At 46.2% G+C, this 16,648-nt stretch overlaps 1 protein-coding gene across 1 annotated transcript in view; it reads left to right on the top strand.

Annotated features, from left to right (window-relative positions):
* Positions 1–13,251, top strand: part of JAKMIP1 (janus kinase and microtubule interacting protein 1) — a 154,691-nt gene extending 141,440 nt beyond the window's left edge. The window contains exons 22-24 of the mRNA XM_060246127.1: positions 1,322–1,387; positions 9,379–9,423; positions 13,204–13,251. Coding sequence (XP_060102110.1) covers positions 1,322–1,387; positions 9,379–9,423; positions 13,204–13,236 — 144 coding nt within the window. The 3' untranslated portion in view covers positions 13,237–13,251. The remainder of the gene's footprint in view (positions 1–1,321; positions 1,388–9,378; positions 9,424–13,203) is intronic.
* The last annotated feature ends 3,397 nt before the right edge of the window (positions 13,252–16,648 follow it).

Here is a 16,648-nt window from a genome sequence, read left to right as displayed (position 1 = left end):
TTCTACTAAAAGAACCAAGATCGGCTGCTTTTTACTGAGAGAAGCAAAATTAGTTGCCTAGCAGCAGCCACTGCCTAACAGTTTCCTCAGAGGTCCAATCCTCATCTGTCCTGGAGCCAGCAGTGGGTGGGGGAGAGCAGAGTCAGCCAATGTGATGCAAGAACAGTTGACTGATGGTTTGATGGGCCAAAAGTCCCACCCAGTTCCAGCCAATGAGGGAGCTTTGATTTGCCAAAGCAAAAGGGGAATTATATATAAAATATGTGTGTTTCCTTCTCCCACTGGTGCCTAATTCCCTAATCTTTCTCTATGCTAGTTTTATGAGGACTGTTACTCCCAGCTTTTGTTTTTTAAGTCTCCTAGCATGGTCGTATTGCAAAGTGCATACATGTGTATTTTATCTTTCTGTGGAAAGAAAGCGTTATGAGTTTTAATAAAGACGTGTGTAATATTTGTTCATGTTAAGTGGCTCTCAAACATCTGATGTTTATTCTATGTGGCTCTTACATTAAGCAACTTTGAACACCCCTGGGCTAGATGGATATCTGACAGCAGTGCTGATTCTGTGAAGGAAGGTAGAAAGGGTTGCATTAGATTTTTACAGGGGTTGTCTTTTTTGAGCAGGATTGCACAGAAACGCAGTTTCGGCTGACTTGGGGTCAGGGGGTGTGCCCTGATATGCAAATGAGTACCTGCAAATGAGTTTTTGTAGAAAAAGCCCAAATGTGAAACAATAGCGATGTCATTGGGGTGTGGCCTAATATGCAAATGAGTTCCTGCTGTGCTTTTTCTACCAAAAAAGCCCTAGATTTTTAAAGATTTTGTTGTTTGTACTTACTATTGCATGGTTTTATGCTGTGACCTTCCCTGGGCCTGCTTTGGAGGAAAGAGTGGGATAGAAATCACATAAGTAAATCAGTACTTAGTTCTTGTGGCCTGTTCTTACAATAACAGCGAAATGCTGTTCACCATTTTGGGTTAGGCAGCAGTTTTTCTCCAGGCCAGTTTTGCCACGGATCCTGGAGACAGGTCTTTTGGGGGGGGGGGGGCATCTTGGAGCAGGGGTCACTGGGGTGCGTGTTGGGGAGGTACTTGTGAATTTCCTGCATTGTGCAAGGGATTGGACTAGATGACCCTGGAGAACTCTTCCAATTATGTGATTTTACGAAGGTGTAACTAGTAGTTAGATTCATGACCTAATTTGCCCCATGTAAAATATATTTTGTCTGTTGCTTTTTTTTTAAAAGGGGGGGAAGGGGTATTCCTTAGCACCCTACAGAACCTAATTCCTTCTCTCTTTTTGCATTCTTGTTTGTTTCAGAGAATTCGGGAGTTAGAAGATAAAATTGAACTTCAGAAGCAACAGCTCAAAGAAATAGAAGAAAAGGTATTCTCAAGTGCTGGACCAGTTCCAAGCTTTGGAATGTTCTTGTTTTTGCCATATTTTCTTGGTAGCTTCAGTTTTGGAGAAGTGCATACCATCATTATTTAGGATTATTGTTAGTAATTTGGTCTCATTTTAAAATTTGAAGTACATTGGCTTGTATGCCTCTGTGTGTGCATGGAAGGAACAATGATTTCATATGCCCTTGACATTCTTGCAGCCTCTTCCAACCCCTGGACTTGCCAACCTCCAGGTGGCTCCTGGAGATCTGCCATTACAGTTGCTCTCCAGAACACCAAGTTCAGGTCCCCTGGAGAAAATGTCTGCTTTGGAGGTTGGGCTGTGGCATTGGATCCTACTCAGTCCCCTCCCTTCCCAAAACCATGTCCTCCCCAGGGTTCCACCCACCAAATCTCTGGGTATTTCCCAACCCACAGCTGGCAAATCTACCCCACCCCCACAGGTGATATGTAGAGGGGGACAAGGAAAGGGTGACACCAGCCCAAAGCTTCACTGACTGAAAAGGGGGCAATTTCACCCCCTCCCTCCTTCACTGCAGCCCCCTCCCCACTCCATGGCTATTCCTCTGCAGGGATCCCCGTGACCTGAGGATGGAACCATCTTTCTAGGGGCTGTTAGGGGTTGTCAGAATGGAGGGGGATTCTTGGGCTGTGTTCCATGCACATGAGGTTGAGGGTCAGCTTCATATATTTATTGCGGCTGCTGCTTCCACAGAAAGCAAAATTCAGAGGGTCCTGAAAGACTCTTCCAGAGGCAAAAGTCTGAGAAATGCTGAAGGAAAGAAGAAGAGTTTCAATAAGACACATGGCTTTGTTTTGTTTTGTTGGGGGTGTCTTTGGTGGGAGGGGCGGGTTTCATCTGTAATTGTTCAGTTCAAGAAATTTTTGGATTCTTCAATAATTGCAGAAACCCTGTTCAGTAAAGCCAGTGATTGTGTTTTGAACATAATTGCAAGATCCTCCTTTGGTTTTATGATTAAGTATAAATTAAATTACATATAAGTATCACAAACCATGGTCCTTTCCCCCTCTAATGGAGGATAGTGTTATCTTCTCTCTCCTTCTGTCCCACCTCCCATGGTCCTCTTGAACATGGTCCCATTAGAACTACCAAGGCAGTGTCTAAAGTGGTGATTTCTGTACCAGGTGTTTGGCCCACCTTTAACAGTAATGGAATGCAAGCCCACCCCCACCCCCGCACCACCTCCACGCAGTCTTATGGAGTTTTCCTGCAGTCTTTTTAACCACTGCTTGACTTGGATCTTTTTGGAAGCCGGGGTGGCTGCCCTGTGGACAAGGAAGTCTGGAGCTCTCCTGCCCTGCCCACAACAGCCGTTCTCCCATGCTGTACCGCTGGAGGACCTTTTCCACAATTTTGTTTAACGGTCTATCACTATGGCATTGTAATTCTATAGCAATTTGTCATTTATCGGTCTGTGGTGGAAAGAGCCATCAAGTCCCAGCTGACTTCTGGTGACCCAGGAGGGATTCCAAGGCAAAATGCCCACAGAGGCCGTTTTGTTATTGCCTGCCTCTGTGTAGCAACCCCCCATCAAAGTACTAACCAGGGCTCACCCTGCTTGACTTCCAGGGTCTGATGAACTAGGTTAGAGCCTGGAAATTACACACACCCCTCAAAAAAACCAAACCAACCCTGCTCCAGTGGTGCAGAGCAGGAGAAGTTGATAAGGAGAGCTGGAGCAGGGGGAAAGTGGGGGAGCACCCCCATCATGAATGCCCCATTGCACCTGCATTTCACCAGTAGTTGCCAGGTTACCCCTGGGGATCATCCCTGCGTGGAAATCCTTGGGGATGCAAATGGGGCCATGTTGGCCTAGGTTGAAACAATCAGAACTAGACCTGCCTCCAGAGGACAAGGAGCAGCCCTGCCATTGTGAGAAAAATTACATCTTTCCAGATGTCTCAATTGTAGTTCATGTCATCAGTTTTGGAAAGCCTCCTGCTCAGCCCTGTGGGAGAAGTCTGGTGAGGCTGCAGCCTTGGGATGCAGAGAATCCAAGCAGTTGAGCCTTTAGCTTGCCTTTGGATTCTGCACCTGCACCAGGTACCATTCTCCTCCTCCACTGTATGTATTTGGCAGCAGTGCCTTCTCCAGCCACCCAGCTGAGGGCAATCAACAGGCTATGCAGAGATGAAAGAGGGAGAGGGAGGGGCATGCACACTCACAGGCTTTTGCATTCAGCAGGCAGTAGGCACTGTGCACACTGCTTGGGCTCCCCCGTCCAGCCACTTTGGGTTGCGTTGGTCCCTACGGAGAAAAGACTCTCTGCCAGGGCCAGCTGGTTGGTGCGTTGCACAAGCCAGTCGAGGCATCTGCAAGGTGGGTGGGCTTTTGAAAGGCAGCTTTGATTCCTGGGCTTTAATCAGAGATGAGTTTTTTCTCCCCCCCCCCCCCACCTACTCACCCTTGCTTTTATTTACTGGGGATTAATCAGATGGCAGCTTGCAGTGAAGGGGGGGGGGCTTCTTGCTCTCCCCCTTTATTGCAGAAAGTGCAGCCAGAATTGCAGGTATTTTGAGGTGGCTGAGTGAGTCAGATGCAACTCCCCCACACGCACACACCACCACACACATGCTCATATATCTACATGCATGCGTGCACAAATTCACTAGCACCACATGTTGCTCCCTGCACAGCTGTTGGTTGCAGCTGCCACCTAGAGAGGAGATGGGCCAGAAGAAAGCAATGCCAAGTGAGCACAGGGAAAAGAAGGGAAGGAAGGAGGGAGGGAAGGAGAGCAGAAGAGGGCAGCCCGGCCAGGAGTCATTAATTTTTTTTTACTAGTGGCACGAGTTTAGTGATGGACTCATATTGCAAGACTCGTGTTGCTTGAAAAAGAATTAAAATGGGGTGGGGGCAGGGCAAGGGTGGAATTCAAGCAAATCTGTATGCTTCTGACCTACCTTCAGCTTGGAAGTGAAGCACAAAACTGGAAAAACAGCAGATGGAGAGCGAACTGAGCATAGAAGGAAAGAAATGAAATGCAGAATGAAAACCCAATGGCTCGCCCTCGGAGCCTGATGGACCCGGAACGGTTCCAAACGGCCCTAAGGGATCCCTGGCCCACTAGCAATTCCCTCGATGGCCTTGTGGAAACCTGGCAAGACCGGCTAACCAGGGCCATCGACGAAATAGCACCCCGGCGCCCTCTGCGCCCTCGTATGAGGCTGGCCCCATGGTACACCTTGGAATTGCGCCAGCTGAAACAAGGGCTCAGACGACTAGAGAGGCAGTGGAGACATACTCGGGACGAAGCAATGAGAACATCCTACAGAACGTTTATGAAGTCGTATGAGATGGCAGTCAAGGCTGCAAAGAAAAATTACTTTGCAACCAAGATTGCATCTGCAAACTCGCGCCCAGCACTATTATTTAGAATAATTGGGGACCTGATAACATTGCCACAAGGCAAACCAAACATTAGAGAATTGGAGATTGGCTGTGAGGCATTTGCGAAATATTTTGCAGATAAAATCTCATTGCTCCGCCAAGACCTGCCTACCACCTTGGATACAGTGAGCGAAATTGAGGCTCCGGGCCTGTCTTCGGATTTGGTGCTGGACCATTTCGACCCACTCAACCTGGAGGAAGTCGATAGGATCCTCTCTGCTGCTCGCCCAACAACATGCGATCTGGATCCTTGCCCCTCTTGGCTGATTAAATCCTGCCAGAGGGAGCTTAGATGTCCTTTACGGGACATCATAAATAGATCCCTCACCGAGGGGCACTTTCCAACGCCCTTGAAAGAGGCGCTGGTTCGCCCTCTTTTAAAAAAATGTACAGCAGACCCGGCCGAATTGGCGAATTACCGGCCGGTGTCCAATTTACCATTTTTAGGTAAAATCATTGAGAGGGCAGTGGCGTTGCAGCTTCAGAGGTTCCTAGATGACGCTTCCGTCCTTGACCCGTGCCAGTCTGGGTTCCGACCGGGCCATGGGACGGAGACGGTGCTGGTCGCCTTGGTAGATGACCTCCAGCGACATCTGGATCGGGGCGGCACTGCGGTACTGATGTTACTAGACCTGTCGGCGGCATTTGATACAGTCGACCATCAGTTACTAAAGTGCCGCCTCGCCGACATAGGGGTTGGGGGGTTGGCCTTGCAATGGCTTTCCTCCTTCCTCTCCGGTCGGGGACAAAGGGTGGCTATTGGGGGGGAGCGATCCCAGAGGCGCACACTTGATTGTGGGGTGCCTCAGGGGGCAGTTCTCTCCCCAATGTTATTTAACATTTATATGCGCCCCCTTGCCCAGATTGTCCGGAGGTTTGGGCTGGGTTGCCATCAATATGCGGATGACACCCAGCTCTATCTGCTAATGGACGGCTGGCCCGACTCCGCCCCGGGGAATCTGGATCGGGCTTTACAGGCTGTAGCGACGTGGCTCAGGTTGAGTGGGCTGAAGTTGAATCCAGCGAAGACAGAGGTCCTTTGCGTGGATCGCGGCGCTCTAGGAGGGGAAATAGCTCTCCCAACCTTCGACGGCGCGCTATTGAAACCCGCGCGCCAGGTAAAGAGTTTGGGCATTTTACTGGAGCCTTCATTGTCAATGGAGGCCCAGATAGCAGCCACTGCCAAGTCAGCATTCTTCCATCTGAAGCGGGCAAGGCAGTTGGCCCCCTTCCTGGAGCGTCGCGACCTCGCAACAGTGATCCATGCAACGGTCACCTCAAGACTGGACTACTGTAATGCCCTCTACTTGGGGCTACCTCTGTGCCGGACTCGGAAGCTGCAGCTGGTGCAGAACGCGTCGGCCAGGCTATTATTGGGGCTCACAAAATGGGAGCACATACGGCCGGGACTGCGCGAACTGCACTGGCTGCCAATTACCTACCGAGTCCAGTACAAAGTGTTGGTTATTACCTTTAAAGCCCTATATGGCCGAGGACCAGCCTACCTAAGGGACCGTCTCTCCCCATATGAACCCCAGAGGGCACTGAGGTCGATGGGCAAAAATAAATTGACTATCCCTGGGCCGAGAGAGGTCAAACTTCAAAACATCAGAACTCGGGCCTTCTCAGCCGCAGCTCCTGTACTGTGGAATCAGCTCCCGGAGGAAGTGCGGGCCCTGCGGAACCTTGACCAGTTCCGCGGGGCCTGCAAGACCGCTCTTTTTAGGCAAGCCTATGCTGATATCTGCTGAGTTGCTAAGAATAAGGAGCCGCCATCTACTATACGACTATGGAACCATCTAAACTGGCAGAACCAGCGCCAAACAAGTTTACTGCTGCCAGATTTATTCTATGTAATGAATCATATATTTTAAATATTTTAACTTAATTAACTGGTTTTTATGTTTAATTTCTTTAATTGTTAAATTTTAAAGTTTTATCCTCTGTTAAATATGTGAAATGTTGTTAGCCGCCCTGAGCCGCCGAGGCGGGGAGGGCGGGATATAAATGTAAATATAAATAAATATAAATAAATAAATGCACAGTGAAAGCAAGGCAAAACGCCCATGCGCAATAGGCCTTAGTTTACATTTCTAAATTTTTGGTGAGTCTGAGATTGGTATTTTCTCTTACACTGATTTCTCTTTAGGCTTATTCTGGTCTTGGAGCCCTTTTTCCCCGGTGCTTCTGTCTGATTTCACACAAGTTCCCCCGCCTCTTTCCTGCGGCAAGCAAGATCCTCTGAAAACTGGTTTCTGCTTGCCGTGGGAAAGAGGCAGGACAAGTCACAGCTTCACAGCAACTTATGCGAAATTTGGACAGAAAACTGGGGGCAAAAGGGCTCCAAGATTGGAACAAGCCTAGTGAGAAATCAGTCTTAGTTTGGAAACTTCACTGCATTGGTGCCCCTGGACCCCTAGGTGACTTTTGAGACCACTGACTGTTGTATCCTTCTGGATCAGCTGGTGGGGATAAGTCAAGGGGATGTTGTGATTTGGTGGTTCTGGCCCTGCCTGCCATGTCCAGAAGGGTTTGTGGGGAGGGGGCTACTTGACCTCCGATGAATGCCAGTTTGGTTCTGCTGGGCAGGGCCACCTGGCCTTTGTGGAAGTTTTAGGCTTTCTGCACTGGGTCCTGTTGTTCATCTTCAGTCTGAATTGTTTTAGTTCTTGGTGAATCTTTTATCTGAACTGTGTAGTTGAGTTGTGCTGCTCTTAGGGAGCAGCATGATTCATGTCTGGTTTATTCTTTTAATATGTTGTTAAACCATCTCAGTTACAGACTGGCAGAGAGGCAGGAGATGAATTTGTTAAATAAATACAAGTGAAGAAATAAGTAACTTCTCCCTCGTCTGCTGCTTTGCTTCACAGCAGGGTGTTAGAAGCTGGGAGAGCAGCTCTTCTTCCATTTTGTAGTGTGACTGGAAGAGAAACCAGATATCCATTTTGTAGTGGTGTTCCTGATATTGTCCCTTGAGATTTTGCTATCACTGTGTGACAGAATGGTTGGTTTAATGCAGTTTATATTTGACTTTATCAGGGTTACCATAAATGGAATTCTGTTTTTTAAATTATCTTGTCCATTTTCATCCCACCCTTCCTCCAAGGAACCGAGGGTGGCATGCGTGGTTCTCTCTTCCTCCATTTGTATCCTCACAGACACCCTGTGTGGTAGGTTAGGTTAGGTTGAGAGAAAATCACCCAGGAACCTTCTTGGCTGAAGGTGGACTTGGCCTTGAGTCTTCTCTGTCCACTATACGACACTCTAGCCACCTATACCACACTGCAGCCAGCTGGAGGAAAATAAACGGCTGTCTTTGGTCAGCCACTTGCCCATTGAGTTTCCAAGAAGTGAAGCTTTGTGCCAGTAAATAACTCTGATTCTAGTAACCAGGTACTGATTCTGGGAGATTATTGTCAAAGTATTATTTGCAATCCAATTAGAGAATCATGGCAGAGTGTGACTGGAAATAAACCCAAAGGTTTCCGTGATACCAGCCTCAATACACTACAAAAATTATAGAGAAATATAACAGTTTAACAAATATAATTAACCATTCACGTATTATTAGTAAGAGGAAGGGGGTGGCCTCATCCTAAAACTACCAGGATAATAGCGAAGGGGTAGCCAGCACCCTGCTAATGGCTGCATCAGTTCAATGTTCGCTGGGATTACTGTTGTGGGAGACCTGCCATTGGATACTCAGGCATGAACATTTTGGCATTTGCTTTATTTCATTTAATCCCAGAGTTAGAAGGGACCACAAGGGTCATCTAGTCCACCCCAGAAGGTGGCAATCTTGTCATCTTGCAATGGTCTCTTCTCTGCCATAGAGGTTATCAACTCATGGGTCATGTCTCCAAACCCCTCACTCCCTTTGTTGACTTATGCTGGACTCTTTCCAGCTTCCTGGCATCCTTCTGAAACTGTGGTGTCAAAAACTGAACACAGGACTCCAAAGCAGTGTACGGCAGCACCAGTACCTTGCTTGACTTGGATGTTACACATTAAGATCACATTAGCGTGGTAGTATCCATCCAAGTTTCATCCAACCATATAACTAATTTTTACTACCCAAGTGCAATGCTTTATACTTGTCCCTATTAAACTTCATTTTGTTTGCCTGGGCCCAATCCTCCATTCTATCTAAATCCAGCTGCATTCTACATTTATCTTCCAAGATCTTAATTAACCACCCCACCCAGTTTAGTGTCGTCTGCAAACCTGATGATGATACATTCTGAACACCCTCATCTAAGTCATTTGTAAAGACAGCACTGGGTCCCGAAAAGGGGTTAATAGGAAGTTTTTAGTGATTGGTTGATTCTCCAGATTTTTGTGCACAGTTGGAATAATATTATGGGAAGTCATAAATGATGTGTTGTTGTATTCTTCTAGTAATTCCTTTATTCCAGTTTTAAGAGTAGAGTTCTAACTACTTGTGGTCTAACTGATGCCACTGAATTCCACATTGCATATCTTACATCTTTTTTCTTTTCTTTCCTTTCTTATTTTTGATCTTATTTTATAGTTTTTGTTCCTTTTTCTTTTTTTCTCACTAGCATTCATCCTGTGGCCTTGATGAATCCAATGCTCAAAGAACCGTGGTTGGTATTCCTTTTTCTTTTATGAAAACTTATTCTTAGATTTTGTGCATTTGGGTTGCAAAATTCTTTGAATAATGATGCAGGCTGTTCAAATCCTGGATTTCTGTTCCTCATAGCCTCCAAATCAGAATCTTACAAACTCCTGCTGAAGTGAATACATGGCTGGCTTGTGGTAGTCTGTTCCCTCGAGCAATCCCTTTTGGTTCCTCACACCAACGTTGTAGCATTTATCTTAATAAACTGTGAGCTACCTTGAGTATTCTGGAGTGGGAAGCAAGGATATTAATGACTAAGTTGAAACTAATGTGAGTTTGCTGCTAGCGTTGTGACTGAAGGAGCTGAGGGTGTGCATTTCTGGTCACTGTGGGTTCTGCAGGCAGGCAGACCAGAAGACGGAGATATGATCAAGCAGCTGTCTGGGGAAACTGGCAGTGAGGAGGCAGAGATCTGGGGAGCCTCAGAGTCTTCTTGGGTCGCCTTTTTCTCCTGAGGGAGCACAAAGCACTTTGCTGTATTCCAACTTCTCCTAAAAGTTTCACCAACTTGTATAACTCCTAGAGTTGCCAGCCTCCAGGTGGTGCCTGGAGATTTCCCACTATTTGTTGATTTCCCGACAACCAAGATAATTTTCCCTGGAGAAAATGGCTGCTTTGGAGGATGGATTCTGTGGCTTTATACTCTGCTGAGGCCCTCTCCTCCCTGAGCCCTGCTCTCCCCAGGCTCCACTCCCAAATCTCCAGGTATTTCCTGACCTGGAGCTGGCAAACCTAATCAACGCCCCACTCTGGAGGCCTTGTCTCTGTTCTGCCATTGAAACCACTTTAAGGGGCCCAGAGAGCCATGCTGTGAACCTGAGGAGGGGACAGAGTCTGGCTTTTATGCCTCTCCCCCATTCCTATGTCATATGGCAAATTGTTCTGGGAAGAGAGGGGGCTTTTGAGTGATGTGGGGGGGTACCATTGAAAGAAGGAAGTAACAATATCCCACTGGCAAGGCACCTACCTGTCAAAATTGTCTGACCTGCACAACTAAGAAACCACTAAGTGCCAGCTGTTCCCTAAAATCCATTGTCTTTGGAGCCATTTTACCTTGGAGGAAATGGCAGCTCTGATGAGAAGCTTCTCTGTGGCATCCCACCCTGGCTGGCTTTGCTCCCTGCCCCTCCTCCTGAGCAGGGCTGCCAGGTCCAGGTTGGGGGATGGAGGCTGGGGGGGGCAGAGAGACCACTGTGGGGCACAAGGCCACAGAGCCCTCCCTCCAAAGCATCCATTTTCTCCAGGGGAACTGATCTCTGTAGTCTGGAGATGAGCTGCAATTCTAGGGGATCCCCAGGTCCCACCTGGAGGCTGGTATCCTTCCATCTGCTCCCAACGCTCTAGGAATATCCCCAGCTGGAGCTGGAAGCCCTGGCATGGTAGCATTATTATGTAGCAATTAATAAGCAACATGTTTTGAGGATCTGCCCTGGTTTTGGATGGGAAATTACCATTTGCTCTGCTGGAAGAATATGGGGATGTTCAGCATCCTTCTGTGAATGAAAGTGTAATTTTCCAACCTGCTTCCCTTGATGGAGCACAGAGGGCACTATAGGTCAGTTTCATTATTATGGGCAGCGACCAGATCCAACTGACAGAGCGCATTATAAGGTGGTGTCTTTGGGAGAGAGGGAGGGGGAGAAAGAAAGAAAGAAAGAAAGAAAGAAAGAAAGAAAGAAAGAAAGAAAGAAAGAAAGAAAGAAAGAAAGAAAGAAAGAAAGAAAGAAAGAACATAAGAGAAGCCATGTTGGATCAGGCTACTGGTCCATCCTGTCCAACACTCTGTGTCACACAGTGGCCAAAAAGCCCAGCTACCATCAGGAGGTTCACCAGTGGGGTTAGGACACTAGAAGCCCCAGAGAGCACTAAGATCTAGCTCCCAAGGCCTTTTAAGGATCCCTGGACCAAAGGAGGCCAAACTGAAAGTAACAAGAGAGCAGGCCTTCTCCGTAATGGTCCCCCACTGGTGGAATCAATTACCGGAGGAAGTGCGAGCCCTGCGGGACTTTAGTCAGTTCTGCAGGGCTTGCAAAACCACCCTCTTTATGCAAGCATATAAGGAGCCCTGAAAACGATACCTAGCCATCGAAACATATCTACTGAACATAGCACCTTAATTTATTGTAGTTTTAACTTTTTATGTAACCGTTTTAAATGTATGTATTAACTGTATTTTAAAATTGTTTTATGTAAATCATGGGATACCATGTCTTGTTAGCCACCCTGAGCCTGCTTCGGCGGGGAGGGCGGGATACAAATAAAAGTTTATTATTATTATTATTATTTATTATTATACTGTTCCCTGCCCCCCCTCCCCGGCACCAAGAATACAGAGCATCACTGCCCCAGACAGAGTTCCATCTATACCCTCTAGTGGCTAATAGCCACTGATGGACCTCTGCTCCATATGTTTATCCAATCCCCTCTTGATGCTATCTATGCTTGTAGCCACCACCACTCTTGTGGCAGTGAATTCCACATGTTAATCACCCTTTGGTGGAGAGCCAGTTTGGTGTAGTGGTTAAGTGTGCGGACTCTGGGAGAACTGGGTTTGATTCCCCACTCCTCCACTTGCACCTGCTGGAATGGCCTTGGGTCAGCCATAGCTCTGGCAGAGGTTGTCCTTGAAAGGGCAGCTGCTGTGAGAGCCCTCTCAGCCCCACCCACCTCACAGGGTGTCTTGTTGTGGGGGAGGAAGGGAAAGGAGATTGTAAGCCGCTCTGAGACTCTTCGGAGTGGAGGGCGGGATATAAATCCAATATCTTCATCTACCTCACAGGGTGTCTGTTGTGGGGGAGGAAGATAAAGGAGATTGTGAGCCGCTCTGAGACTCTTTGGAGTGTAGGGCGGGATATAAATCCAATATCATCTTCTTCTTCCTTTGGGTGAAGAAGGACTTCCTTTTACCTGTTCTAACCCGATTGCTCAGCAATTTCATTGAGTGCCCACAAGTTCTTGTATTGTGAGAAAGGGAGAAAAGGACTATAAGAATACTACAAGAAGAAACAGTATTCTCAATTTTGCATAAAAAGGTTATAGTTATAAACAAGTTGAGGGCCGCATGGAACTGCAGCAAAGGCGGGAGGAAAATTTCACACACATGCACACATACACACATCTGGGATCCTCATACATTCTCAGGGCCTTGAGAAGGCTGACTTCTCTCCCATGCCTTTTATTCCTTGAGCTGACACTCAACTGCACTCAACGTTCTTCCCCTTCCGTTTAGTCTTGACCAGAGTTTTTCCAGCTCTGGCTTCGGTCTGGTGGGACTCACTCCCAGTTGGGGTTGCCAAGTTCAATTTTGTCCCCAGTGGGGGGATTTGGGGGGGGGGGGTGATCTGGCCATCCCCAACGTGATGACGTCATGCAGTATGGATTGCCACCATGTAGTTGTGAGCTCAGTGTTTAGGTTAAACTGGAATTACGGGATTGTTTTATTTGCTTTGAACTCATTACTGTAACCCAGCTGAGCCCAAAGCAGAGGAGGCTAGAATATAGAAATAAATAAATAAATATGATGTGATATAGCGGTGAACATAATTCTGATTTTTTATCTTTCAAAAAATTAAAGAAGCAACAAAAGTTTATCAAAGTTGCATTGATATTCTTCACAGAAGTAAATCTCACTTCATTAGGAATTAGTTGAATTTAAGAACAGCGCTTAACTTTTTCTAAGGAGTAATTCTTGTTATCTGCATAAAAGTGCCCTTTTACTATCTTTACTATTCTCTCTGTTCTGTAGGGTGCAACAAGAGCCTTTGGAGTGAACGGATGAATTTGTGTGCAGATTCCAAAACTGAGCAGCTTTAAGTCATCCAACAGACGTGACTTGCTTCATATGTCAAACTCTGGGATGCTGGGATCACCATAGTGATTTTTTTTTTAAGCATAGCTATAAACTGGAATAATTTGATAATTTGAAAACCAGCACTCCCTAAACCAAAGGATGACTTTTAAGACAATGAAAATAAAGGGGGAAAATCCCAAGGAAAATTATCGACAGCTATCTGAGTTCTGTCTACCTAGTCTATGCGTGTGACTATAAAATCAACAACGTTTTAATGGCCAATTCCATGTAAAAGCCCTGGATGTGGAATGTTGTTGTTAGACAATCAGGGCAACAATGGAATCAAAGAAAGAATTACAACCTGCTTAATGAAAATCTTATCAACTTCTGAAGACCTGTGCAGAAAGGGAGAAATTATGTAAGTGGAAGGAAAGAATGCCCAGGTGAGTGTGGAAGCCCTGGCACCACAACCGACCACTGGCACGGAGAGAAAAGAACTCGCAGCCACGTGGAAAATGAAAGAAGAGGCATGAAACAATCTTGATCTCAGACATAAAACTGCGTCCAGGAGGAGATTCATGGGCAGTGTGGATTGCTGATGCCACCAAAGCTTCAGTTCAGATACAGAAAATACAGGAATTCAGTTGTTGATGATTGAAGCAAACCCTCTAAGAAGCACATTATGGCTTTAATATTCAGAACATTAATGCTACAACAGGGGGGAAATTTCATGGTCTTTGCTTTACACATTTATGGAGTTGTGTCAATACCGGCTGTTTAAGGTGCTGTTTAAAGTGAAAATTATTTTAAAAACTGAGGATCAAAATTAAAATATGAAGGACAGTATTTGACATAGATGAAAACTATGTATTTTTTGTAGCACTGAGATTTGAGACAAATTCTTCAGCTTTATGTATAGCAGGAAAAGCACAGGAACAACAAAAAATCTGTGGGTTTCTCTTACTGGGATTTTTTTTTTCTCCACTGAAGATGACATCAGTTTGGCCAGAGAGGTGACAGCAATGGGGTAGCTGGGCATTGTATTCCTTGGATGAAATACAACTTTAAATTTGTGTTTGACTGTGGCAAGATGCAAGGGATGGGTAAAGGAGATTTGATTTAGACTTACTGTTGATGGGAAAATAGTAATCCAGGGAAAATATACAGAAGTCTGTGCGCAATATTGTTTGTATAATAAAAAGCCACCAGAAAAGTATTCAGCAGTTACCCTGATTTGCTAAATTAGCTTCTGGGATCCCAAAATTGTTAACTTCATGTTAGCATTGATCCAGAAAAAAAATTCCAGAAGGATTTGAGACAGCAGTGGAATTGGTGGCTTGATGCTGTGGAAACTCTGAGATACTTGTGACAGGAAAGGAAGGATTGGCCAGCTGCAGTCTTTCAACAGGAAATATAATTTTACAGGCTATGGTTGGATGGTAAAAGTATGAAGGAATAGGTTTTAGCCACAAAAGACCTGTAAGAGGAAATCTGAAAAACTTTTCAGTTTTGAATGGTTGCGTGTGTGTTTGTGTGTAAATGCTCAGAAGACTAACTTGGCAACAAACGAAACACCAGAGAAGTCTCAAAGCTTTCATCTTGAAACGCAAAGTTGAATCTAAAGTGGACAGATAGTGTGGCTTTTTGAGTAAAAATTCAAAAAAAACCCCAGTGCTCTTCATGGAAAAAGTCTTGTTCTATCTGGAAAGCAGGAATGCAGTGGAGCAGGTTGGTTTCTTTACTCTTCAGCCTACTTATATATAACAGGAGAGCTCAAAAAAAGCCCTGCACAGGGGCGGTCTGAGTTCTAGATTAAGTGCAGATAATCTGAGAGTTCAAATAGGCACAGGAGGAAATCTCAGCCCCTCAAAACTTTCCCTTCCAGGATCCATTAAACTCTTGGTGGCTTCTTTCTACAGGATGATTCTGTCTTTTCTTTTAAGTGACAATTAAATGCATTAAAGCATTCTGCCTCTTCTAGAGCATTTTAAATACTAACCAGGTCCTTCTTTTTTGGGGTGGTGGTGGTGTCTTTTAGTTAATATTTTCCAGTGTACCTTGGACCTACCTTGGTTATGTAACAACTCCCTCTTTGTTGCCATAATGGGGTTAGCAACAATTAGAAAAAATGCACTTTCCAGACATAATGTTTGACTGAATTCGTGTGGACGATTGCCACTTTGAAAGCGGCAGCATTTGTATTTTCGGCCTCAATACCTTGGATCTGGAACACATGATCCAAATCTGGAATATACATGTGTTGCCCCTTTCGGGCAAAATGTTGAGTGCCTGTATTGGGAGGACTGGTTGCAGCCCATTCTCCCCATCCACAGGGTCATCCATAATATCTGGAGGGGTGCCATGTGGGAGCTCTTAGTGGCTTACATGGGAGTGGCTAATGGGTCTTGAGACACAGCAGAGTTTTGAGCTCCCAGCAGAGACTCATTTGAGGGCCCAAGCACGGGCTCAGCCTTGTATCGACTGGGGAACAACAAAAGGCCTCAAATGCCTGATGGGGGTTTTATGCCTCCGCCAGGCACACTGCTCGCCACAGCTTAAGCCCCTCCCTCCTTCTGTTTTTGCATTTACAAACTTTCTGAAGGAGCCACTGTTGGCTCAGTTGTTAAAACCACTTTACTTTTGTGGCTACATTGAATTTTCACCATCAGCTCCACTGAGCAGCTGGCAAGGGCAGAAACAGCAGAGGGAGCAGGCTGAAGCTGCTTTTCCCCTGCCTACTTTGGCTCCAGGTAGAAAAGAACTGGGGTGTGTTTGTGTGGGAGGCAGAGAACTCTTGTCACTCACCTGATGCACACCGTCTGACCATGCTGTGCTCCACCTAACACTTTGTCATGTGTAGATTGGTGTCCCCAACATTTTTAAGCTTGTGGACACATTTGGAAGTCTGATGTGGCACGGTGGCACAGCTACAAAATGGTTGCCACAGAGGGAAGAGCTAGCCATAAAATGTTTGCCGCAGCTGAACTTCACTCATGCCATGTAGATCCTTGTGCTGTGCTGGCAGCAACATATGAAGCTGCCTTATACTGAATCAGACCCTCGGTCCATCAAAGTCAGTCTTGTCTCCTTAGACTGGCAGCAGCTCTCCAGGGTCTCAAGCTGAGGGTTTTCACACCTATTTGCCTGGATCCTTTTTAGTTGGGATGCCGGGGCTTGAACCTGAGACCTTCTGCTTACCAAGCAAATGCTCTTCCACTGAGCCATAGCCCCATTCATGGCTCTCCAGGGTCTCAAGCTGAGGTTTTTCACGCCTCCTTGCCTGGACCCTTTTTAGTTGGAGATGCCGGGGATTGAACCTGGGACTTTCTGCTTCCCAAGCAGATGCTCTACCACTGAGCCACCGTCCCTCCCCAAATGTTTTAAATAATCTGCAGAGTCT

Source organism: Heteronotia binoei, chromosome 9, assembly GCF_032191835.1.
Source record: "Heteronotia binoei isolate CCM8104 ecotype False Entrance Well chromosome 9, APGP_CSIRO_Hbin_v1, whole genome shotgun sequence".
NCBI classification, from domain to species: domain Eukaryota; kingdom Metazoa; phylum Chordata; class Lepidosauria; order Squamata; family Gekkonidae; genus Heteronotia; species Heteronotia binoei.
This window is presented reverse-complemented; position numbering and strand designations above follow the sequence as displayed.